Source organism: Euleptes europaea, chromosome 5 (assembly GCF_029931775.1).
Source record: "Euleptes europaea isolate rEulEur1 chromosome 5, rEulEur1.hap1, whole genome shotgun sequence".
NCBI classification, from domain to species: domain Eukaryota; kingdom Metazoa; phylum Chordata; class Lepidosauria; order Squamata; family Sphaerodactylidae; genus Euleptes; species Euleptes europaea.
This window is the reverse complement of record NC_079316.1, coordinates 62,608,879-62,636,215: the sequence shown is the minus strand read 5'-3', so window position 1 is coordinate 62,636,215 and position 27,337 is coordinate 62,608,879. Positions and strand designations below refer to the sequence as shown.

The following is a 27,337-nucleotide window of genomic DNA, read 5'->3' as shown; positions in this document are numbered from 1 at the left end:
TTGTTGTTGAAGCGGATTCTACAGTCCTGGTTTTTTGTCTTCTGTCTGTAACTGAACTTGGGTCCCACGCTGATCAGAGCGCTCATTGACTTAGATGTTAGGTGGAGTCCCTTAAAAACAATAATTGCTTAAAATGTGTTCCCTTTGGATTGTTTCATAGAATGCCGCTGATGCCAAAATAAGCAGGAAATAACGCAACTCAGTTTATGAGTGCCAAGAGCTTGTTTCTTTCATGGTGGCCTGCCAGTTGATGATTCAGTTGTTGATGGCATGTGTTATTAATGAAAGACTGCACACTGTTTGATATCCACCTGATTTTAAGGAGCTATCCATTTTTATTGCAATTGCTTCTCTTTACTCGAATATGTATCTCAGGGAAACCTATGCCTTTTTCACCCTTCCTTTCCTTTTTATGTTTCATGGCAGCATTCCTCATCTGATTACCTTTATACAAAGAGTTTGGTACTTCGCAGACCACGCTATTCAGAGGTTTGCATTTGTGCGTTTGTAATTTTTTTTTTTTTAGACGAGCGTCTCGGTAGAAGGATCTCTGATCTCTGCACTTGTTTGTAGCTGCTTCTGGTGCTACTGCTCCCCCACCCCCCGGGTTTCCTGTCTTCACTTTCTACTTGAACGCAATCTTTTTCATTGGCATAATGCATGCCTGATTTTGAATTTCCATGCACAGTATTGTCACGACTGCCATTTTTGTTTCCCAAAAGATGGCATACAAGAAGTGTGTTGCTGTTTGTTGCTAACGTGATTATATGAGAAGGGTTATGGAAATCGACAATTCTGGATAATTAATGCATGGCTGTGATACTGATGATTTGGGGTCTGGTTCCTATATTGAGCCCTGAGGAACAATGTGGAAACTAGTTCAATAAAACACCTTATCTAACTTATATTAACTTGTTCCAGTGGCTGTCATGAATCTGTTCAAAGTTTGTCTCTTGGCTGTATGTATGTGGACAGGTGAGAATTCAGGGTGCAGTTGATATCTGGATCAAGCAGTAAGTGATGTGAGAGATCTCTACCTAAGACCCTGGACAATACTGATGTTGATAGACCAATGATCAGACTCAGTGTAGGGCAGCTTCATGTGTTCCTCCTTTCTGGAATCATAATTAACTACATCAAATATGGTTACAGAGTGGCAAATCTAGACAGATTCAGTTTTGGATTTAAATGGGTAATTTGGATGTTGTCCTTGGTCTGCGCACACTCCAGTTCGTTGTTCACCACTCAGAGAATTATTCATATTTTCTCTTATCATGCCCTTTATCTTCTGGATGAAGAGGACAGAGCAAATACCATCAATGTATTATTCTTCCTGGATATGCCTAGTCTAGGTGGGAGCAATAGTTTTGATACCCTGCAGTCAGCTCATAGCACTGCCTCCAAGTCCCATTTGTGTCATGTGCAGGGTAGCTCCTTTCTATGCATGCTGGAACCAAAACGAAGAATTTAGCTCTTGTTATATGTTTGCATCTACTGCAAAAACTAATCCAAGTTTGCCAGTAAAACCAGGATGGTTTCTAATATATTCATTGTCCCTCAAGGATTAGAGAGGTGGAGGTGTCCACATAAATAAAGTAGCAATTCTAGCATTATTTATTCAAATTACCTAGATTACACGTAACGGGATTAAAAAGTGGTTTGACAAACCATATGGAATATACAAGCATGGGACTCACGAAAGGCATCTTGTTTCTCCTCTATTCCCTCCTGATGCTGATTCCTCCTTTCTCTCCTTCTGGCAGCTTCCATAGCCTTTTCTATTTCCCTCTCAATCATCAGCCTACATATCTGCTCCCCACCTTTAGTATTCCTTCCTTCCTTTCCTCCCTCCCCCTGGCAGTCTATCCCCTTTTCTTCTCTCTCACACACCTACCTTTTTATGTTCTTCTCCTTCAGCTTCTGCTCCTTTTCTTCCCTTCCATCTTTTACCTTTTTTAGTTTTTCTCCCTCCCTTTTAACTGACATAAACTAAGGCTTGGAAGGCTCAGCAATATTGTCATGGTTGTATTGCAACCCTCCCTCGCCATGGCCAGCCGCATCTTAGAACATAGTTTTGTCAGATCCCAGTCGGTCTTTCTTGAAGTACAAACATTGCTTTTATCATTTGGCTGGTTTTTAACACTCCCAACATTTATCTTTTTTAGATTTCAGATTTTTCTGCAAACCTGGGGCTTCACACAGGTTTGTAGAAAAGTTCCTCTTCCATTTTTTGTCCATCTTCCTTGTTTGATGGGAAAACCTAAAGTGGTCAGACATGAAGAGGGGTCAATATTATTGCACTCTGATTTCCAGTGAGGATGCAAGGTGCTCTGGAGAGATGTTAAGAGCTTTATGTGATCACAAAGTTGCACTTCAGTGTCAGAAACTGAAACAGTGTCAGAAAGTTGTGATTGCATGCACAGTGCATTTTTTAGCTTTGAAGTTAAGAACATAAGAAAAGCTCTGCTGTGTCAGACCAAGGACCATCACGTCCAGCATTCTGTATACACAGTGGCCAACCAGGTGCTTCTAGGAAGCCCATAAGCAAGATGACTGCAGCAGCTTTATCCTGCCTGTGTTCCACAACACCTAATATAATAGGCATGCTCCTGTGATACTGGAGAAAATAGTTATGCATCATGGCCATTTTGACTCATAGCCATGGATAGCCCTCTCCTCCATGAACATGTCCACTCCCCACTCAAAGCCTTCCAGGTTGGTGGCCATCACCACATCCTGGGGCAGGGAGTTCCACAATTTAATTATGTGTTGTGTGAAGAAATACTTCCTTTTATCTGTTTTGAATCTCTCATCCTCCAGCTTCAGCAGATGACCCCACTTTCTGGCATTATGAGAGAGGGAGAAAAGCTTCTCCCTGTCCACTCTCTCCATATCGTGCATAATTTTATGGACCTCTAACATGTTTCCCCTTACCTTTTCCTAAGCTAAGCAGCCCTAAAGTGCAGCTGTTGCTTGGAAGAAACTGAGACTTTTAAAATATGCATTTTTCTAGCTCGCTGGGCTATTACCCAGTCAACTTTCATGCAAGAACATTTTTAAAGAGTATGGACATTGCCACGTTTGGTCACACTAAGTGTATGTTCAGTTGAACATGCAAAACCACAAATGTTTTATCCCTTATCTCTGGAGGTCCTTTTTAGTTATTGTCAAGCAGCTTCCATGAATTTGTCTGATCCTTTTTAAATGCCATCTAAAATAATAATTAAAAAGTATCACAATAAATTAAATTACATAGTCCTAGCTCTTAGAAGGAGATATAGAAGGAGGATGACAAAACTCCTCATTAAACTGGAAATGAGCCTCAGAGGAACTGCCAATTAAAGTAATACTCCCTGTTCCTTTCCTTTTATCCCTTCGAAGCTCCTTGATCAATTGATCTTGACCAGCATATATCTAGTGTTGGAGGGATATAAGGATTGAAATAAATCTTGCCACTGACAATGTAGCCTTGGGGTCCCTATCGCTTAGTAAAAAAGGCATTATGACAGTCACAGAGGCATTGGATTAGTATATTAAAAGGGGGGAAATATAGTGCGATCGAAGTTCCTCGTAAAAGCGGCATTCCAAAAGGGCATGGGCTAATGAGTCAATAGAGCCAGAAGAGCAAGGGCAGATCCTGTCACAGTATGGTACATTCAGAATTCTGCCCTGCATTACCATAGAAGGGTTAGCATTCAATCTAGCCAAGCAAAAAGCTCTACAGAGACGAGGAGTTGTCAGATAATATGTAGAGGCAGGCAGACCACGTGGAGGGGGTATTCCGAAGAACTGGGATGAACAGACGCGACGAGCACGAAAAGTAGTGCTGTTATAATCGAGCTCTTTAATGCGCTTTTTAATTTTGGTAAAAGCTTCAGTTTTCCCAAGATCTAATAATATATCCTGCGAGAAGCCCAACAACGCCAGTTTCTCATCTAAGATGTTTTGCCATGAGGATTTATACTCCCTGAACAGATAAATAAATGACAGGAATTTCCCATTCTTATGGCCGCAAAAAATGTACTCTAGTAAAAGAAGCTATAGCTGCTGGAAAACACTTTTGTTCTATGGTGTGGATTTTATAGTACAACAGTGTTAGTATTTTGTTTGTTGTGGTGCATGTCAGTGCAAGCATGAAGGGCCTGGAGGAGTTTCTATGCTCAGTTTGTCCCTTGGATACTCATGATAAGCATTTAGCTGTTGTCGAAGTGGGTGCATATTGAAGTGGTTGTTTGCAGTAGTTGCCTGCCCTGAAGAGCTATGTATAGCAGTAGGTGTGTATGCTACTTCAGTTGTTGTGTGGAAAACATGGGAAGGCATGAAGCCACTTTGCAAATAATTACTTGATTCCTATAAAGTCATTCAAATCCTTGGTTATATCCTGAAGTGTTTAAAGTTACATAAATGAACTTCAGTGTGAAGTGCACATTTTGGCCTAGTGATGAAAGGTAAAATTGCTGTGCTACTGCAGATTTAAAATTATGCTGCTGAAGTATCTCGACAAAAGTTGTTTAGACGCGGGGTTTCCGGGCTTCTCTAGCAAGGTGCTGAGCTTCATGTGCCTTTGAACAGCCCCTTGTCAAGCGAAAATCCAGCTGTTCCTATCACAGTGCCTTCATGCTTGGAGATGCTTCACCTGCTGATTTCCAGTTTGCCACGCAGCTGTTAAAAGCATTAGAGCCCTGCCAGAGAATGGGGAGTGATGGCTCTTTGGCAACATGCCTTGCTTTGCTGAGCTTTGCTTTTAAAAAGAAGAGAGAGTAAAGAGTGGTTTTTGCAGTTATCTCTAGTCATATGGGTTTTAATTACATATGTCCATCCGTCATCTTTTAGCACTCTCTCCTTATTCCTGCCCAGGGTGGACACTCCCCATCACAGGATTTTTGCAGATGAAAGACAATAGGCTTTAATTGTTTGCATATGGGGACAAAGAATTGGGAGAAACAAGGCAGTGAATGCACAAGTAAAATAAGCATGCTTAAGGCTTTGTTTCATTTTTAAAGGTCCATCTTGAGCTGTGCAACCCCTTAAGGGATTGGTGGTTAAGATCTAGACCACTCATGGGAGCACTCATGTGGCACTCTTTGTGGTTAGTGTCTTTTTGCCACTTGATTAATGGGAGGAAGCTGTATGATTTGCGGTTTTGACTTCCAACTTCTGAGATGCAGAACCCGCCCTGTAAATGGAAGCAATACTGTTTAACTTTGTATGCTGTGGCATTGGTTTCCCTAATAATTCTTGAAGCCCATGCACTTATGGAGTGGAACATTTTACATTGATTTGACTGATCTGTGAATAAGTCACTAATAGGTTTAATGTTGTTTTTGAATGGTACTGAGCTAAGTGATGTCATTGGGGGTACAATAGGTGGTTATCAGTGGTGTTGGTGCTGCATCCAGGAAGTGCTGATCTGGGGGTTGCACTAAAGCAGTTCGTACAAACAGTGTATGTGTGGCAAGCAATGAAGAGTAATTGTAGAGTGAATGTTAATGATCCATTCCTGCATCTCACTTCTGCCTCTAAGGATCTTTTGAACTGTTATTAGCAATGATAAGTGACTTCAGAATAATTGCAAATCAAAACCGAACTGTTCCTTCCTCCCCAGCTGTTTTCACCACCTTGTATAATGAACTCCATCAAAAAACTAAGGCAGGTACTGTAAAAGCAGCACTGGCACACTATAATTCTACTCATGCATCCCAGTTGGTTCGATGTTCAAGGGATTGTTTCAGATATGGTGACCCCCATACAGTTCTATAGAGCATGACTTGAACATCTGTAATGTTAAAGCAGGCAGCCATCACATCATTGTGTCAGGATGATGCAGATGGCTCCAGCGCTTTTAGAAATTATCTGTCTGCAGTGCATGGCAAAGCCAATGTTAAGTTGAAGCAGCCGTGTCATTTATCAAGATGTGAACCAGTCCAGGCTTTGGGAATTAATACCAAGTAATGAGGAAACAGAGTTTCTTAGAAGAGTATGCTTTTTATATAGTATACCTTGAGTTGCAGAACAGAAAAAAAGCATATACCCAATGTGTAAAAGGAAAGTGAGGACACTTTCTGTTAAGTCAAAGGAGTGAAAAGAGGAACCGGGGGAGTAGCAACGTGGAAGATGTTTGTAGAGGAACAACCAGCATTTGTACTACCATCCTAAGGAAAGTTACACCCTTCTAAGTAATTTGATTTCAGTGGGTTTAGAAAGGCACAGAGAGTCAGAAGGGTGTAGTGGTTAAGGTGTTGGACTAGGACCTGGAAAACCCAAGTTCAGATCCCCATTCATGCTATGGAAGCTTGCTGGGTGACCTTGGGCCAGTCACACACACTCAGCCCTGACCATGGCTAGTATTTGGATGGGAGACCTCCAAGGAATACCAGGGTCATCACGAGGAGGCAGGCAATGGCAAAGCACCTTGAATGTCTCTTGCCTTGAAAATCCTACAGGGACCCCATAAATCAGCTGTGAGTTGACAGCAAAAAAAGAGGGGGTATAAGTGGAAACCTATGAGAACTTGCAGGTGACATCTCATTTCCACCCTCCTCCAATATTTCCTCTTTCCCTTTCCTGAAAGCCCCCATAGCGTCTCCCCTTTTTCAGTTTTGTTCTATCCTTCTATGGTTGCCAACCTCCAGGTGGGGCCTGGAAATCTCCTAGAATTAGAACAGATCCTCCAACTACAGTTCCTTTTAGGGTTGCCAGCTCAGGTTGGAAAATTCCTGGAGATGTGGGGGTGGAACCTTAAGAGGGTGAGGTTTTGGGAGGGAAATTACCTCAGCAGGGTATAATGGTATAGTGTCCACTCTCCAAAGCAAACTGATCTCTGTCGTCTGGAGACCAGTTGTAATTCTGGGTGATCTCCTGCCCCCACTTGGAAGCTCTCAGCCCTAGTTCCCCTGGATAAAATGGCTGCAAACCTGGGGTCCTTTTCAGGTTTATAGAAAGATCTGTCTTGCCAGTTCACAGCTCCAGTCACTGGATTTAAGTGTCCTCAGATTTGGCTGACTTGCCTATTAGTATATAGACAAGTGGGGACCCACAAGGAACTTGTGGGAACAGCGATTCCATTTCCCCCACCTTTGCTTCCTTCCCTCTCCCCCACTTCTCTCTCTCTCTCTTTCTCCCTCCTGCCACCCCTTTTCTTACTGTCTCTCCTCTATGCCTGTCACTTTCTCTCTCTTTCTGCCCCCATCACCCTCCCAGCCTCTCACCTGCTTCTTGTCCCCCTCTCATGGTAACAGCGATGACAGTGGCGCTTCCACTTGCTTCTCACCTCCTCAGCAGCAGTAGTGGCTCTCCCAGAATCACAATGGCTCTCCCAGGTGCCGAGATCAGTTCCCCCTTAAGATTGCCAGCTCCAGGTTGGGAAATTCCTGGAGCCTTGGGAGGGTGAGGTTTGGGGAGGGAAGCAACCTCAGCAGGGTATAATGCCATAGAGTCCATGCTCCAAAGCAGCCATTTTCTCCAGGGGAACTGATCTCTGTCATTTGGAGATCAGTTATAGTTCCAGGTGATCTCCAGTCCTCACCTGGAGGTTGGCAACCATAGTTTCCCTGGAGTAAATGGCTGCTTTGGAGGGTGAAGGCTATGGTATTATACACTTCTGAGATCCCTCCCCTCCTCAAACCCAACCCTCTCCAGGCTCCGCCCCCTTAATCTTCAGAAATTTCCCAACCTGGAGTTGGCAACCCCATCTCCTTCCCACCCAAACTCTTTAGCCGCCCCTGTGTCTTACGTTTTCTGCCTCTTCCCCCACTGCAGCCTCTGCCTTGGAAAACTACAGTCTTTCTGTGCAGTGGGGACCAAAGCAGCTTACTTTAGCCTCCTCTCCTCCTTTTTATTTGCACAACAGCCCTGTGAGGTAGGTTAGGATGAAAGTATGTGACATAGTCCAAAATCACCCAATGAGCTTCCACAGCAAGATGTGAACCTGGATCTTGTAGACCTTGCTCTGAAAGTCTAACCACTATACCACACTGGCTTTCATAGGGTGGCTGCTGTTGAATAGTAGCAAGCAGCAAGACAGGTGCTACTGTACCAAGTCACCCAGAGGTTGTTGCCAGGCCTAGGATTACCAACTGCCAGGTGGGACCTGGCTATCTCCCAGAATTACAACTGAACTCTAGACGACAGAGATCTGTCTCCCTGGAGAAAATGGCTGCTTTGGAGGATGGTCTCTATGGCATTATACCCTGCTGAGGCCTCTTCCCTCCCCAAACCCTGCGTCCCTCAGAGTTCACCACAACATCTTCAGGAATTTCCCAACCTGAAGCTGGCAGCCCTAGACTTGACCCCAGTGAGTCCTATCTCAAAGGCCAGAATAGGCCTGGAAAGGGCTCTACCCCCCCCCCTTTACTCACAGAAACTGAAGCCTGGAATGCTGTGGTTGCCTAGGAACAGCCACTGAAGACCTCAGTTGCTTAAAGCTATAGGTGATTTCTTTATCATTTGGGGGGTTTAAATCACCCCAATTTATTTTTTTAAGATTTCACAATATTTCTGAAAACCTGGGGCTCTTTTCAGGCTTGTAGAAAGATCTTTCTTGTCCATTCACTGCTCCAGTATCCTCAGATTTGGCTGACTTTGCTATTAGAATATAAGCTGATTATAAGTGTTTAGCATGGTACCTGTTCCTTTTTTCTTTTCTTTTTTGTACGTGGAAGACGTATCCCTGAATTTAGTGGGACTGGATCCCTGATATTCATGCGTAGGATTCAGCCTTGGTGCTGTAAAAAGGAGGATAACAGCAAAGACAGTGTTTCAGCAAACGTAGCCTTGGTGTCTACAGCAAACATTAGAAAATAAGCCAAACAAAACATACTGTTTTCAAGCACTCACAATGTATCTTTTTAAATGTAGAATTCCAGGCTTTAGGAGAAGACAGAAAATCTTTACAGATTCCAGACTATTTGGCAAGTTTTCCATACGGGAGAGTAAAAAAGAAAAAAAAACCTGTAGAAGCTCTCAGGGGAAATGTGATAAAAATGGATCTGGAGTAGAGTTGCCAGCCTACAGGTGGCACCTGGAGATCTCCTGCTATTACAATTGATCTACAGACAACCAGGATCAGTTCCCTGGAGAAAATGGCTGCTTTGGAGGGTGGACTGTATGGCATGATACCCTGCTGAGGTCCCTTCCCTCCCCAAGCCCCACCCTCCCCAGCTCCATCCCCAAACTCTCCAGGTATTTCCTAACCCAGAGTTGGCAACCCTAATCTGGAGTGACTCTTAACTAAAAAGGAGTGATTGGATTTGGAGAGGGTTGGATAGGGATATAATTAAGAACGTAAGGACATGTTTTTAAAAACTGTTCCTCTAGCAAAGAGCTGTAAATCCATGCCTAATATAGAAGGGGGATTACTTTAGGTTGTTGGTTTTTTAAAAACCTGAAGCTGGGGTTATCAGAAATATGTCAACTAAGCAAAAGGTTTTCTCTCAGATGAAAAGTGATAACAGGCAAATGAGATCAAGCTGACAGATGATAAAGGGCAGAGCTATCAGAGAATCATTTTGCTAAAGGTCAGAATAATAGAACACTGGTAAGCACACAAAATCTAATTGCAGAGCAGGGAGGAAGGGGGAAAGTATACAGTTGCAGACAGAGGAAAAGGAGAAATAGGACCACAGGGCTATGTTGTTTGAGACCTTATGACCTTGAATCACTCCTTCTGAACGCTTAAACATTAAGCAGGTGCCAAAAGTGCATTTGTGTGTGTGGGTGTAAAGTGCTGTCAAGTTGCAGCCGAGACAGGAAACTACGAATGTTTTGCCATACAGTGACAAAACGTTGTTGGAGTGTCTTCTGCAGGCACATAACTGCCTCTGAGCACAAGGGGTAGCCATGTTAGTCTATCTGTAGCAGTGGAAAAGAGCAAGAGTCCAGTAAAATCACCTTAAAGACTAAAAAAAATTCTGGCAGGGTATAAGCTTTTGTGAGTCACAGCTCACTTCTTCAGATACAGCTAGAATGTGAGTCCATCTGTCCTTAAGAAGAGTGAATTCAGATAACCAATGGCAATAGCATGTAAATGTCAATAGCAGGTAGATGACAATACAGGTATGATTGGATGAGGTGTGATATGCAGAGGGATAGTAAAAAAAAAAAAGGTAAAGGTCCCCTGTGCAAGCACCGGGACATTCCTGACCCATGGGGTGACGTCACATCCTGACATTTTCTAGGCAGATTTTGTTTACGGGGTAGTTTGCCAGTGCCTTTCCCAGTCATCTTCCCTTTACCCCCAGCAAGCTGGGTACTCATTTTACTGACCTCAGATGGATGGAAGGCTGAGTCAACCTTGAGCCGGCTACCTGAAACCAACTTCCGTTGGGATCGAACTCAGGTCATGAGCAGAGCTTTTGACTGCAGTACTGCAGCTTCCCACCCTGCGCCACGGGGCTCTTTTAGAGGAATAGTAGGCATGGGGAAATCAGCTTTGGTAATGAGACAGGAATCCTAAGTCTCTGTTTAATCCAGGAGACTGCATTGTCTTGAGCTTCATTAGTAGTTTGTAATTCAACAGTCCCTCTTTCTAATATCCCTTTGAAATCACTTTATAAAAGAACTGCTGCTTTTAACTCAGCAACTGAAATGTCCTGGAAGGTTAAAATGTTCCCCCACTGGTTTTTTAATGTTGTGGTTTCTGATATCAGACTTATGTCAATTTAATCTTAGTCGCAGGGACTGGCCTGCTTGTCCAATGTAGAGGGTGGAAGGGCATTGCTGGCATGTGATGGCATAAATCACATTAGAAGATGAACAGGAGTATGAACCTGAGATAGTATGGGTGATGTTGCTGGGCCCAGTGATGGTGTTGCTAGGATCAATATGAGAGCAAAGTTGGCACCTTGGTTTGTTGCAGTCCTTGGTACCAGAGTCCATGCTACTGTTAAGTAGTTTATCATTGCAGGTGAGAAGTTGTTTTAGGTTAGCAGGCTATTTGTAAGCAAGAAAGGGTCATCTCCTTAATGCCTGGGCAAGGGAAGTGTCACAATCCAGCATTGGGTGTAGGTCGTTAATAATATGTTGGACTGGCTTGAGTTGTGAGGTGTATGTGACCACCAGAGGTGTTCTGATGTCATTTTCTTTGGACAGTTCTCTTACAAAGGGATTTCAAAGCGAGAATAGAAAGAGGGCTGAATTACAACTAATGATTAAGCTCAAGACAATGCATTCTTCTGGACTGAATAGAGAGCTAGGATTCCTCTCTCATTACCAATGCTGATTTCTCCACTCCTACTAACCCTCATATCTCACCTCATCCTATCATACTGCTATTGTCATTTACCTGCTATTGACATTTACATGTGCTATTGTCATTTACATGCTATTGCCATTGGGTGTCTGAATTCATTCTTCTCTACTTAAGGACAGATGGACTCACATTATAGCTGTATCTGAAGAAGTGAGCTGTGACTCTCAAAAGCTCATACCTGGTCAGCAATTTGCAGTAGAAAAGAGTAGGAGTCCAGTAGCACCTTAAAGACTACCGTAACAAAATTTCTGGCAGTGAATGAGCTGTCAGAAATTTGGTTAGTCTTTAAGGTGCTATCGGACTCTTGCTCTTTTCTACTGCTTCTGAGCACAAAACCAATGCTGTGCCATGATTGGCTTGTCATCTCTGAAATACACTATGATCTTTCTTAGAAAGTATTTCACAACACTAAGAGGCAGTGTGGTGTAGTGGTTAAGAGCGGTTTACTCTAATCTGGAGAACCAGGTTTGATTCCCCCCACTCCTTCACGTAAGGGGCGGACTCTAATCTGGTGAACCAGGTTCGTTTCCTCACTCCTCCACATAAAGCCAGCTGAGTGACCTTGGGCTAGTCACTGTTCTCTCCTAACTCTCTCAGCCCATTCAACCTCACAAAGTTTCTGTTGTAGGGAGAGGAAGGGAAGGAGATTGTAAGCTGGCTTGATTCTCCTTAAAAGGTAGAGAAGGTCGGTATATAAAAACCATCTCTTCTTCTTCTTTGTAGCAATATGTTCTCTTCAAGTCTGTTCTATACATTTTCTGTGTGAGAATCAAATAGGAAAACACATAAAAACCATGTTTAATGTAGTTTAGATTAACGTATTACAATATTTATTTCCTTCCTTTTGAGACAAATTACTACAGAAGCTCACAAAAATAAATTCAAAGTGGGAATTAAAGCCTCACCAAACTAAAACAGAGTGCCAAAGTAATGTGGCAGAAGAAGTCCATTGGTATAATATAGCTATCAGATAGTAAGAGCACCTGGACAGATCATGGACAAGTAGGTTTATATCAGTGTATGTGGTCCTTCAATTAGTTTGGCCTAATCTATTTAGGGCTTTAAAGGTTAAAACTAGCACTTTCACTTGAGTCCAGAAACTGGTGGGAAGAAGAAGAGTTGGTTTTTATATGCCGACTTTCTCTACCACTTAAGGGAGACTCAAACTGGCTTACAATCACCTTCATTTCCCCTCCCTACAACAGACAGCCTGGGAGGTAGGTGGGGCTGAGAAGGGGTGACTAGCCCAAGGTCACCCAGCTGGCTTCGTGTGTGGGGGTGGGGAAAACAAATCCAGTTCACCAGATTAGCCTCCTCTGCTCATACGGAGGAGAGGGGAATCAAACCCGGTTCTCCAGATCAGACTCCACTGCTCCAAATAACCACGCTTAACCACACCACCATGCTGGCTCTCAAGGGAACCAAGGAAGATGTAAAATTTACCTAATCCTGCACTGTTTAAAAAGCAAGCCCATCTAGAACATATTGTAACAGTCTTGGTTGTTTGAGGTGAAGGTTGCACGTGTCTCTAAATAGCATCATCTATTACTGTCAGAAACTGGAGATTGTCAACATTTGCTTTGATGCTGGAAATCAGCAATTTCTGCCATTCATAATAACATTCACTCTACTGTAAATTAATAAAACCCCAAACTCTCACAGAAAAAAATAGGCTCCGTTCCCTTTCAGTACACAGATCTGCCTGTCAGAGTAGTTTCACCCTTCGTATGACAATGACATTTGCCATTGGTGTGTTGGTGTCCCACTGGATGTTTCCCACAGCAAATATGTAAAGTGTGAACAAGAGCTGTGCACCCTTAAACTTTTGTATACATGCTTCAGGGGACTAATAGAAATATTCATATGTATTTCCAGAGTAAATAAATTCAGGACTCTCATTGTTACATATGTAATTGTGCAGTTGTGTGCTTTCTGTTTGTAAAATGGCCACAAAACATGTGGTTTGTTTTTGCATTGTGGAGCAAACAAATCATAGCTGCACTCAAACAGTGCATTGCTCCCAACTCTCAAAGAATGTTCAGTTATGATTTGTCTGTCCATTGCTGCTCTTCTATTCTGGCTACGTTTCTTGTATCTTATAGAATAGCAGAAATTTAACAGGTATGGCTCAGTTTGGGCATTTAATGATTAAGAACACCAGCCGAATTTTTGCCTGTCACTAACTTCCTGAAGACATAAAGCATTTATCGGGGGTGGGGGAGAGATGGAAAACCTTAAGGTCTGAAAGATCCATGAGTTATTTTTTCTGATTCCCACTTCTAAAAACCATTAGAACCTAATTTTCCTAATGTCCCTAATTTTCAAATAAATGCATGTCTGGTGCTTTTAATTCTTCATTTGATGCACTCTTTTTCATGGATGCACTAATGCAAAATGACTCTTGGATCCCATTTTCAGAGGAAAAAATTAGAACAGTGTGTTAACATACTAGCTTTATGTAACTAATTAGCAGATAACTGGATATTTGCTTTCCCAGCAGAAAGGCTGAAAGATCTTTCGCAGGAAATTTCTACAAAAAGATAAGAAACCCCCACTCGCCTTCTTTTTTCTTCTTCACAAATATTTCCAGAGTGAGGTCTTAGTAACAAACTGTTTCTTGCCAGTATGCAATCATTGTTTATCTTTGTGGCTTCTGTGCTGTCCCAAAAGTTTCTAGAAACCTCTGCTCTGAAGGAGCACTCCTTCCTCCCCTGTGTCTTGCGCCTGGAGTCAATGACTCTTCCCACCCAAATGGGCATGTGACTGAGGGGGGGGGAACACTCCTCCTTCAGTTCTCTTTCTAAGAGAGAGCACGTGTGTATAGGGTTTCCAAGTGCCAGGTGGTGGCGGGCAAACCACGCCAATCCACCTGGCCGCCCGCTGACCAGCTGAGGGTCGGCTGGCAATCTGTGCAGGCAGGGACAGATCACTTCTGGTTTACACCCGGAAGTGCTGCATTGCAAAGAGCCGGTTTCCACTCAAACTCCCAGTTTGAGTGGTAAAGGCCTGTTGCGATGCGGCACTTCTGGGTGTAAAACTCATCACAAGGGGCCATTTGAGTGGAAAACAGCCCGTTGTGGAGCATTTTACACCTGGAAGTGCCGCATCGTAACAGGCCTTTGCAATGCAGCACTTCCGGGAGTGCGTGACACACACACCCTTCCACTCCAAAAACCTCCCACTGAAGAAGAAGAGGGACCTGGTAAGCCTACGTGTGTAGCTCCAGCTCTTCCTTCTGAAGTACTTCTTATTTCTGAGGAGATTTCTTCAACTTTTCAGTGGCACCATGGCATTTTTAAAAAATGCCAGCAATGTGGGACTAAAAATGCCTCCCCCCATTTTTTCTCCATTGGAAACAATGGAGAATGGATAGGGCACCCTCTGTGGGGGGCCATAAAATTGGACTCCCTGATCCAAACTTTACCAAACTTGGGGGTTCTCCTAAGCAGAGTCACCTGAAGTTACGCTGAAAATTTGGTGCCTCTACCTCAAAACACAACCTCCTCAGAGCCCCATGAAGATTCCCATAAGGTAAAATAAACCTGAAAAATCAGAAAAAATATCTGAAAAACCGGCTTGTTTGGATTTGACTTTTTGGCTCTTTTTTCGGTTTGACATATCCAAATGCACACCCCTGGTGGCAAATGTGTTGCTGACTTCTCGTAAACCAGACACTAGGAGATTTGAATTGAGAGCAAAGCACTCGCTTCATTTGCCATCAGTAATCTGACTCTTCCAAGCTCACAGCCTGAATTTGGTGGCGGGGAGATATTTAATTCCTTGAACGATAAGTCCTTGTTACCCTATCTTTTCACCTGGATGTTTCGCATTTCATTTTAGTCACATGCATGCAAGCCGATCTCTTTGTGGTGGTGAGGAGGAGAATTCTGATTCTTTTAAAGATTTTTTGACTTATTTTTTTTTAATATAATTGCATTGTCATGCATTTTAATGTGCTGAAATAGAGTCTGAACGTTCTTTTTGCATGTTTACCATTTATTGGTTTTGTTCTAGAAAGAAAATGATACTGTCACTAACTGTTGGATTAACGGCTAAATTAAAGTTAGTCTCCCAGTTTTGTCTTGCTTGAACTTGTTTTGTCATAGGAACAAATGAGGCTACTATCCTGTGAGCACTTTTACATGGGAGCAAACTGCACTGAAAACAAAGGAATTTGTTTCTGAGTAAATTTGCATAGAATTAGGATGTTCGTAGCTCTGCTGAGAGTTGAGCTTGAAGCTTTTAGATCAGGGGTGTCAAACTCAATTGTTACGAGGACCAGATATGACATAAATGTCACTTGGTCGGGCCAGGCCATGCCTCGCCAGCCCAGGTCAAGAGTGTGTGTGTGGGGGGTGGGGATAGCTGTCTCGGCTGGTTTGTGGGCCAGATAAGTGCTCTCAAGGGACTGGATCGGGCCCGCGGGCCTTATGTTTGACACCCCTGTTTTAGCTCATCGCACAGGATCTTAATGTTTTATTCTACGTTGCAGGATGGTAGAAACTTGCATAGGCAAGAGTAAGAAATGATGGCAGTGAAAACTTCTTGGGAATGGACAAATCCTGATGGGGAATGTGGTAGAGCTGCATATATTACCTTGCAGCTCTTGGTTACATGAAAAATGGAACTTAGACTTTGTAAGTTACTGCCTAATCACACAGTAACTAGATGTGCTTCTGATCTTCACTGTGTAGATATGTGAGGTTATTGAGTTCTTAGTGTACATCTGGCTTTTTCAGTGATTGCAGATTTATCCCAGGAGAAAAGATAATTGCCTTGGGACACATCCCACCCATATCAGTGATTGTTTGCTGCTGTGTCCATCTTATAATACAGATGGCTTCTTTATGGAGTATGAGAAAGCATTCAGTCTCTAACCAGCCTAGTTATTGGTAGGTCTTATGCAAACAAAGAGAAAGCGTGGTCCTTTAACCCAAGCAGGATTCTCTAGAAAAGATGCCAGGGTAGAGTTACCAGGACGCAACCCCGAGCGATCCTTTAAATTTTTCTTTCCTGCTGCTGAATTAGGGAACAAGGCAGCCACGAGTTCTACTAATTTTCACTCTACCCCATCCTTCTTCCTCCCTCCTGCTTTTTCCAATGTGCAGCATGTCTGTAGCTCTGGTCACTGTACCAGAACAGGGGTGGGGTGGGTGCATGTGGCCCCTGTCCCAATTCAGTGTTGTCTTTAAAAGTACAAAAGGAGCTTGAAGGTTGTGGCCTAGCAACTGTATTATAAGACAGAAGTGACAGGAGTAGTAGTAGTAATGAGCATCATGAAATTAAACGAGGCAATACTAGTTAGTTATTAAAAATGTAAAATATTTAGTAGCACATTTTGAAGTTGATTGAAATACAGAGTTAAGTCTTAACCAGTGTGGTTTGGAGCGGTGGACTCTGATCTGGAGAACCGGGTTTGATTCCCCACTCCTCCACATGAGCGGCGGAGGCTAATCCTGGTGAACTGGATTTGTTTCCCCACTACTACACACAAAGCCAGCTGGGTGACCGTGGGCAAGTTACAGCTCTGTTAGAGCTTTCTCAGCCCCACCTATCTCACAGGGTGTCTGTTGTGGGGAGGGGAAAGGAAGGTGATTGTAAGCTGGTTTGAGTCTTCCTTAAGTGGTAGAGAAAGTCAGCATATAAAAACCAACTCTTCTTCTTCTTCGTTAGGATTTTGTGAAATATATTTGATTTTCTGAACTCTGGAGATCTGAAAGTCTTAACAACAGCAAACAATAATAAACGGAGTAAATAAGTACAATGAATACTTAGTTTCTATCTCTATTTCAAGTTACCTGTGAGCTACCTTAAAGAGTGTTGAAACTCTCCTGTCGCTGCTAAATCTGCAGGGACATTATAAAAACTTAAGTGACCTACAAAGCAGAAGTTTTTCTCAGAAAGAATGAAGGTTGCAATGCAAAGTGTTCTGCATTTTATGATGGCTGTTTAATGTACTCAAAATAAATTTTTATTTCCCTTTGATTAGCTGAAGAATGGTTGGATCATCCCCCTCTTTTTGTAAACACTGTTATAGCCGTGCCCATTATAGTCGCAGACTATAGCCTGCCTAAGAAGCAGAATAAAGGCCACGCATGTACTATCACAAGCAAGTTTGAGCCTTACTGTGGCTTTTGTAGCTGGGTTCCTGCACTCTTCAGCAACAATATTCCCAAAAATAAGCGAGGATGCTGTTCTGATGTCTTGGTGTTTTGCATTCATCCTCCTGGTTGTGTATGAGAAGCCACCTATGCAGGATAGAATGCAATGCTTCCATGCACCAAGAGAAACCCAGCCTGCATCACAAGTTCATGATGAAAACATTAGCCGTTTTCATTAGCATATGCTGAGTTTGTCATTTGAGGATGAATATATCTTTGTGTTTCAAACAGTGTAAAAAATCTGATGTTTTCTTACAGCTTAACACTTTTTTTTTTAACACAGCCAACAAGAACATCCTCTGAAAGTATTTATTCCAAACCTGGCTCCAGTATACCTGGTTCACCAGGGCACTCAATCTATGTAAGTATAATTTGATATTATCTATATTTATTATTAATAGTACTACCTTAAAGAATTAACTACTGAGATTTTCAGAGTCACCAGCAAGAAGAAGATAACTCAGTATCCATTTACTCACTCTTTCAATAGCCATATTTAGAAATAACAAGCAGAAATGTTTGCTTTGGCTTTGGAGGCTTTATTATTGGAGGCAGATTCTTGATCCAATACTCAGGTATTAGCCATCATAATTTGAAAACTGTAGCTGAAGTGTTTGGTTCTATCTTGTAATGAATAGCATGGAAGGATATTAATTGAGAATTCTGAATATTTATTATGTGTATATGATATGGTTCATGTCATCAAGCTTTCACAAGTGAACACTTAGAAGTGAACACTTAGATTTTTTTCAATTTGAACTTGGTTAACTTCATGTACTACATGATTTTTCTGGTACGCCAGTGTCTGATATGGCCAGAAACAAATGAGCAAAGTGTGACTGGCAGATTATTCTTTAACCTTTTGGGAACACATGCCAGGACACCTCAACTGACTGCAGCTTCTCACCATGGGTTCACTGTGTATTTAGGAACAAACTTTACTTGTGCACTAGTTCTAGTATTGCTTTCATTTGAGGTGAGACAGAATCACTATTCCAGTCTTCAAAAACTGTAGAATAGAGAAGCCAGGGTGAATTCCGCAAACCACTGCAAGCTTTATTTATGACCAGCCTCAGAGCATGGGAAACTGGAACCTAGTGCAGAACAGGGAAATCGCTGTTCTGTCCCCTGCCTAGCATGCACCAGGTCTTCAGCACTGCACGCACCAGATGCCTCTGCATATGAGAGGTAGGTGTCTAGTGCAGTCAGGGGGTGTCTAGTTGTAACCTGGATGGTAGCTGGGAGCCAGAAGCATCCTTAAATGAGATTATGCTTTAACATCTTCTAATTCTCCTTTCTGTATATACAACCAAGGCAATTAAAAGACAGGTTTTCCCAAAGGGCATTTGAAGAATGGGCTGGTTATTATAATTCTTAAAAGTAGATTGCAGAGTCTTTGCTTTGAGATGGGGCCTGTCGTTTTAATAATAGCTTTGAGGCTTCCAGCAGTGGAGTCCTGGCAATCTTACATGGAAGGGATTGTGAGAACACTCTGTGATGACTAATTAAAAATGTGACAGGATGCTGCATGGAAGACATGTGTATGGAAAGACTATGAAAAATCTTCCTTTGAAAATATACTTCTGATTATATGTGAGTGGAGAAGGGTGGAGAGAGAATAAAAACTGTCAGGAGTTCATCCCTCCACATCGACAAAAACTTGAGAACGTTCTGTCAATGCAATGATAGATAGTTAGATTGTTTATTTGCGGCCCTTGGCCAGATAAAACATGGACTAAAATGGTCTTATTGACAAAGGTTTACAGTCCGAGTCTTAAATCACTTAAAAAATAATAATAAAATAAATAACATCCAAGTTACATCTGCCATTTGGACTAAGAGACTACTCTGTGGCAACGAATTTTCATTGCAGCCGTACAAAATTTTGCTACCTGAGAGGTGATTGAGGGATTATCTCCTTGTAGGAGCTTTTCTATCTTTTCTCTTTCCCTGTCGGGTCCCATTCTCAGTATGAGGGGCTCAATAAACTTAGAACGGAGTAATGTGTAAAAGTTACAGTTCAGGAGAACATGTTCAGTGGTATGTGAATGAAATGAGAAATCTTGATTAGAACGGTGATTGTGAGAACAGGACCCGGTACATGTAGGTGATCCAATGAGTAATGTGGCCTGTATGGTCTTCACAGGGCACCCACATCAGAAACTTTATATCATCCTGGTCACCTCTCTCTTCCCAGGGTTAACAAAGATGTTTGCTGGATAGACAGGTTACACAGTGATCATTTTGGCTTCCTCTCTGTAAACAAGAGGATGTCCTAAGTGATAAAAATGTACTTCTCCCTCCAGAGACCTTTCCCACTCCTGCTCTTAATGCATTAACAGGACCCAAATGGGAGTTCATGGACCATCACTTAATTTAGAAGTAAAAGGGGCTGATGGTCAAATCTGCCTGAAAACCTCACCTTTGAGCCTGAACACCAGACTTTTCAGTCAGCACACTTTTGTTTTTAGGCCTTAATGAACGGACCATTAACATATTCTGCCTTGATGTTTAAAAATCAGCCAAGAAATTATAAATTAAATTGCCAGTTTGAATTGGTTTTAATTTGGCTGTGGGCTTTCTGTAAGGAACCCTAGGAAAGGTAGTTTCATGAGCATTCCGTTCCTGTGGAATCAGAAACTGTCAGAAAGAGAAAGGTTTGGCTTCATTGCAACCTGAGGTCTTTACCTGTTAAGTAGTCTGGCCAGAAGGCCTATCCAAGGAGTAAGGCTGGTGTTAATTTCAGAAGGCAATTGAGGCAGATGAGCTGGTTAGGGAGAAGAACAGATTGTATGCCTGAGAAAGCCAAGACCAAGTTGTAAGGTAAGTCACACAGTACATGCTTTGCTGTACAGACAAAAAATCTGCTAAAAGGAAGGAAACATTTATGTAGGCTCAGGAACGATGATAAGCAATTGCTGGGGGTGGGGTAAGGCAAATAGCTTGTAATATTATTCAGGAAGCTTATGGTTTGCATAGAGACACTGTGGTTGCCGAGGACAGTTTAAGTCCGAGTCCGGAATGTTTAAGCCTACCTGTGGCTGATGATTCGGGTGGTTGGTGCTAATGATTTTCCATTAGAGATCCCACTATACAGAAAGGAGCCATAAGCCTCTTCATCATAGAGTTAGGTCCCCTAATTAGATGGGCAGTGGTAAGGGATAATTTGGAATGCCAAACACTCAAAGGTGCTCTGAGTTGCATAGTCTTTGCAAATGGCGTCTGCTCTGCCAAATTATAACTGACTCATGGATTTCTTCAAGTTCAGAAACAATTTGGTATACACCAGGGCATTTTCCACTCGCAACTTTTCTACTTGCAACCCCTTTTCACCCGAGAATTTTTTACGCAACCCCGGGTATATAGGTATATAAAATAGGTATACAAATCAAACATTTACTGATAATAAACCATAAAGAAATTTATACTGTTGCCAAATTTTTTGCGTCCTTCACATTCCGTTACGCGACCACATATGGGGTCGCGGCTCACTGTTTAAGAAGCTTTGGAATACACTATGTAGCAAAACTATAGGGCGTTTACTTGGCGACCATTAAAATCAATGGAGTTTTTCCCCATGTTCACATCAGCTGGAGAAGGTGCTTAAAATAGGCCTCCTCTTTCAAGGTGTAGAGCTTGTCTTTGAGGGCAGCCAGCATGTTGTCATAGATAGATTCATTCCCTTTGGAAAGTCTGGGAAAGCTCCTTATTGCATTGTGCAGCCTCTAATCTGCAACACCAGACAATCTTTATATATGATTGCTACATACAAGGCTGTAATTATAACATCTTGTTTTAACAGCACTAGCTTTAAAATGTTCAGACACGCACTCAAAACATTTTAAGTTTATAATTGCACAAGGTCATGTTGAATAGGGCTGAGAAAATGTTTTAAACAAGTTTGAGGAAGATGAAATGTAACTTTCATTCAGTCTGTTTGTAACATAATATTAGAACTGGCATTAGGAAGCCAAATGGTTGGTAACTGAGGTTGGAAGTCCATCCTGTCCAGTGTGTTTTGGACCCCAGCAATGCTAAAGAACAGGGATATTTTAGCTTATGCTAAAGAGTAGTGCCTCTTCCTTCCCCCTCTACCCAGGAGAAGTAGATTCCCTAACTGGCTGAAAACTGCAGCTATACTTCTTGTGCATCTTATGAAAATGATGGAGACAGCCATCATGTGGCTGCACTTGAAATATGTGTGTGTGGAGAGGGAGGAATTAATGTGCTTTGTTGTGCAGTCGAGCCATTCATGTCATGAGCCATTCATCCCCCCCCTCCACTTCTCATATAGCAGTAATTTACTAGCGTGGTACCACCAAAGGTCAGGGCAAATGCAGCACAACTTTGCTATAGCTGATGGATCTCAAGGTAAACCTCAGCTGTTCAAAAGGCTATAGTGGATGCAGACAAAATTGATTATTTTTTGATGATAGCTCCCTTAACCCTCTTCCACTGTATAAATTTACTTAAACATTAAAAAATGATCGGGTTCAGACATATCCAAATTACGAGACAGTTGAAAAAATACATTTGACTTAAAACCACTCCAGATTAATATAACAAATGTGTTTGGCTCTTCTGCAGAAATATAAACGACGTAAATAAATATAAGTAAATATAGTTAAGTAAATATAAATAAAGTCAATGCATACAAATCTAACATGAAAGCTCATAGTACCCCTCATTCTAAACCTTTCAAGGTGATCTCAGTTCAGTTTGCAGGAAGGTTTCATGCAATTGAAAACTTAGAAGTTGTCATTTAGTGTATATTAGCTCTACCTATGCTTATTTTTTTTGAGGAGGGGAACTATCTTGGTCAGTTTTATTTGAGGACATTTAAGGGCCATGTACACCAGTTAGCACCATGTAAGGCCAATTCAGTTGCCAAGCTTAAAATTTCACTCCATGTACTATCAGTTTCGTAGTAGCTAAGAAAGGGGTGGAAATCATCCCTTTAGCCAACAGGATTTTTCCCCCCAACTTGGTTTTATTTACAAATAGGATTTTATTTACAACTGTGTAATTTTAAAAAAATACACTTCACACTAAGAAAGGGTAAAGAAGATAAGGAATATAAAGCCAAATCAAAGAAAATAAAGCCAAATCAAATTTGTAAGTTGGAAACCAAAGTTTTCCGCTTGGGATATAATTAATCCTCAATGTACTTCTAACATAAAGAAAAATTCTGAACCTAGAGAAGATGACATGAGAGAAAATTCTAGTGTGTTTGGGTTCAATATGACCTCCATAAGCCTGAGCATTTAATACTTTCACTTTCCCATTCATTCTAATCAGTTGTAAGCTGCCTTGAATTCTTGGGGATGGTGGAACAGAAATGTAACTAACACCGATATAACACTAACACCTATAATGCTTGTATAATCAGAACACTGCCCATACTCTTCTTAACATCTCTCTCTGTTGGCGGGGATGAGTATAGGTATGACATATTTTTGCTGATGGGAAAACAAAAGTCAAAATAAGGAAGATACTTTCTTAAGACTATCTGCTAAGTAATCAGCAGAGCCGGAATTAAAATCCATAGCCAACTCTGGCTGGCTTATTACCAAGATCAAGGCATAGTACAACAAAAATGTCCCATTGTTGAAGAAGGGACAGAAGCAAAAATGGTTGCTGTGTTTAAAGGCAATGGACTGGCAACCTAGGTTTACATTATCTCTACTACGTAAGCGAAGTCCCTCAAAGCTGAATTGCTTGCAATAGATTCTACCAAGTTTTGTTTGTGTATATTAATTTTATTTTCTGTCTTTGACCTTCAGGCAAAAGTAGACAATGAGATCCTTGATTATAAGGATCTAGCAGCCATTCCTAAAGTCAAGGCCATTTATGACATTGAGCGTCCAGACCTTATTACTTATGAGCCCTTCTACACTTCCACCTACGAGGAAAGACAGGAGAGGCAGAGTCTTGGAGAGGTAATGGACTGGGGAGTCTCCCACTCTTCTTCTATGCACTATTATTAAAAACCTTAACTTCTAACCTCTTTAGAAACTGCATCTCTTGCTGATGCTATTGTTGGCATTCTGAGCAAATGCTTCACATCTCTTTGGCCTGGAAAGAATTATGATGCTCTTTGTGTTGCAGCATGAGGCCTGATGCAAAAATATGCACGGGTTGTTTACCTTCACCCACAGCTACTCATATCCACAGCTACAAGGATGAATGTGCAGTTTCTGGCTCCCTTTTCCTCATAGCTTCATGGCAGCAGCCAAGCGCATGTTTCAAACAACTAGAATGATGATAGCAGTATGAGACTTCGAAGTACCAGCAGAACATCAGAGTTCCTGAGCTTTTTATGGCAACAAATGGGTCACAGTTCAGCAGGAATGGTATATAGCCTTGAAGGGAAATGGCTGTGTATGCCCAGCATTTACGTGGAAAGTGGGTATCACAATGCTGGCTGGGTGTTCACTGAGGAACATACAAGTAATTTTTGCCTTTCCTACCTCACCCTTTCACATTTTTACTGGGACTATTGAGTCCTCGATGGAACAGGAATTCTGACTCAATATTATTTGGTGCAATGTATGGCATAAGAGTTTGGCCAGCACAGAGAAGTCACAAATAGCCACAGAGACTATGTTGAATTTTTGGGTCTGGAATAAGCTCAACTAGGGTGAAAAATGTAGGATCAATATGAAGCCAAGCTAATAGAAAAGCAGGGTGAGACTATGATAAGGAAAGGAGCTTGAAGTGAAGCCCTTTGTGTGTGCATGTCAGCCAGAAATCAGCTGTGAGATAGGGAGGAGGAACTTAATGTAGCCATTAAACTGATCTGAGAATCTCTGGTTCAAATCTGCCAAGAACTTGCTAAAAGGAAAACCATAGCCACCTGCCCCCTATTTTTGCAGAATGTGGATAATGCTGAAGTGCCTTTCAAAGTAGTGTTGAGGATTATTGAAATCATATATGTGAAATATTTAAAATTATTACATAAATGCTTATTTTATAACTGTCATGCCTAAACAGCAACATAATGGTCTGTGGCCTATTAGCCCAGTTGAGGAACAATTTAGGAATAAGATATATTATCCCAGGATGGGCGGGGGGGATATAGTGCAGGAGGCAGGGAACATGAAGCATAGTTCTCTGGTGGGGCAACCAAGACAGGCCTGGCCAGACAGAGATGTGGTTTTCATCAAGTGCAAAGGAAGTCACAATTTATGTGACTTGGTCTTAGCAAATTTACGTGACTTGGTTTTAGCAAATCTTGGTTCTCATCAAGCACAAAGGAAGTCATAATTTATGTGACTTGGTCTTAGCAAATGTTAATTTACAAAAAAATGCTGTGTAATGAGGAAAAAATTACTTTCGTGTTTTGTCTTTTTGATTTTAATTTATTTTTCTTTAGAAACACAGGAAAAAAGAACAAGGGGGAAAACCCTCAAAATCCAGCAACTAAATACATTTTAATCAAAGTAAAAGAAGAAAAAGTATACATAAAGTATAGATGAAAATATAACAGTGGTGACAAATCTACATATAAGCTTCCATGAAAGATTTCCAACTATCTAAAAACCTATTCGCAATTGTCTTTATACATTTAAAAATTGATAGAGTTCTAAGGTCCTCAATCCATTGATTTACCAGAGGTGGGCATTTATCTTTCCAGTGTTTTGATATAACAGTAGTAAGGGACAGGCAGTTTAAAAGTATGTAAGCATCGTCAAAAATCAATGAACATTCTAATACAAAATTGATACAAGTAATAACTTCTTCCAGAAAAACTGTATGACTGGCCATGCCCAAAGCATGTATAAGGGACATGTTGTATGAGTTACACCACCAACAGTTAGACATTTTACTTTATCTTTTGCTAAAGAGTTGCTGTGGCATTCAGTATAAACATAATTTTTTGCTGAATAAGTCTCAACTTAAGATCCATAGAGAAGGCAGGTATAAACTTTAAGGCCATATCCCATTGCTTTAGCAAAATAGGGCGATCTAGCTCCTTATTCTGTTCATTCCTGAGATTCTATGTATCATATTTACTAATTGATTATGGGTTTTTGTCATTTTCTCAGCTGAGCTTTAGATATGGCTGGTCAACTTCTGGTGAACGGCAATATTTACAGTTACAACATCTGTCGGTATCTAAATTTGGCCCTGCAGCATTAAGTGTCTCAGAGTTCCCTTTGCTCCTAGAAACTAATTGAATCAGTGCAGAAAACAAAACCTACAAGGTTGTAACTGTCTTTTTGAATTGCATTAAATAAATATTTGCAAAGCAAAATGAATAATTACACATAATGCCAAGTTGACTTTAGGTTTTGTGTGTGAATAAAAAATATATTTACACAGAAAATATTTACACAAAATTTCTGCACAGTTGATACTGTTTATTTACAAAAGCTCAGAAAATACTTTGCTTCATGTTTATTCTGGTGCCTAATTTATTCTGGAGTCCACATCCTTTTATTTCTCTGATCAACAAAACAATAAAAAAGTAGCTTGGGAAATCTGTTCATGGATTTAAAAGAAAAGAGGAAATGGTGGCAACCAACATTTTACTGTGTTAATAGGCTGCATTCAGACATCACAAATAAGCAGAACTTTGTTTGTGATGAGCACAGATCTGGATTGTTGTGTGTTTACAGGCTTCCTTCCTTTTCTCCAGCATAGAATGAGTTGGAAACATTTGCTGGTTTCCGAAGTCGTCCCTCAAATTCCAGTTTGTCATGATGTTTGAATTGGGGGGTGGTGCCTAGACAAATTGGTGTTTGTTTCCCCCCCATAAATTGGAGTATTCACAGGCACAAAAACCTGGTTTGTGCCCATCACAATCACCTGCATAGAGAGGCAGATTCACAGCTAAGTTCCCTTCAGGTGTTCTTTTGATGGACAATGTAGCTCATCAGAGCAGCTTAAGAAGTCTTGTTTCCTACCATTCTTTCACAACACTTCCACTGAAAGTCTCTCATTAAACTGCTTTTGGAGGCTTCAATTGAATTTCAAGGACACTTCACTGTATTGTAAATAAATAGAAGGGATGAGTGGCAGTGTAGATAGATAATACATCAAAACAGGTGAATTATGTATCCGCCACAATGGCCTGTGCTGGTACTGGGTCTTAATCCCTTTGGATGTGTAGTCTACTATTATCCACTTTTGCTCAAATGTCTTCTGGATATACTCCCAAACTCTGGCAGGCATGGTTTCTCTGATCATATGAAGAAGCACCTCCTTCACCATTTCTTGTATTTGGACATTAGAGGGGGGGAAATGGATTTGTCCCCAATGTTGTTTCTGTCATATTAGCCATAGCCCTTTCTTGGCAGATTATGTTTCCAACCTTTGGCCGTTTTCCTAAATTGGCAAGATTGCACCTTTATTTTGTACATTTTTAATGTAGTCTGTATGATACATTTTCTCAGGGATCCATATTGGTCTAGCATATTGCTGGCTGAATAAATGGGGTTTATTTCCAAGTAGACCTGTTTAGGATTGCTCTCAGGGTGTAGAATTGACCTCCATACTGAACAAGATAGAACTGTTGGTTATCTTTCTAATACCTGAGGAAACCCGGATGGGATAGAGGTTGTCATCAGGTATTTCATCTACCTCACTGTACATCATGGGTTTTCTCCTTCTACCTGCAGTATATTAATCAACAGTAGTATTTTTCAGCTTGGATAACGGCAGCCGATTCAGCATTCATGTATAGTAGTCCAGTTCGCACCTGAGATTAGAGTTTCTGTAGGCTCTTTCCCTACACATCTGTAAGACTGAACAATGCTTGATAAGTACACCTCTGTACACATTTCTCTTTGTATAATGCTCCAGAGTTCTTGCCAGTGTGCAATATAATAACAAGGAAACATTAGAATTCCCCATTTTGTGCACAGAAGCTAAATGTGGACAGCACTTCCCAGCACAGCTTAACGGTATTGGGAAGAGCAATCAG

General features: G+C 41.4%; 1 protein-coding gene across 11 annotated transcripts in view; it reads left to right on the top strand.

Annotated features, from left to right (window-relative positions):
• The window catches only part of ABLIM1 (actin binding LIM protein 1), a 194,750-nt gene that overhangs the window by 117,809 nt on the left and 49,604 nt on the right, over positions 1-27,337 (top strand). For 9 of the 11 annotated variants that reach the window (XM_056849481.1, XM_056849483.1, XM_056849482.1 and 6 more), the window contains exons 9-10: positions 17,693-17,770; positions 23,193-23,348. In XM_056849481.1, the coding sequence (XP_056705459.1) occupies positions 17,693-17,770; positions 23,193-23,348 (234 nt within the window). Of the gene's footprint in view, positions 1-426; positions 490-7,352; positions 7,359-17,692; positions 17,771-23,192; positions 23,349-27,337 lie in introns of all 11 variants that reach the window. The other 2 variants (XM_056849486.1, XM_056849485.1) reach the window with 2 other exon arrangements.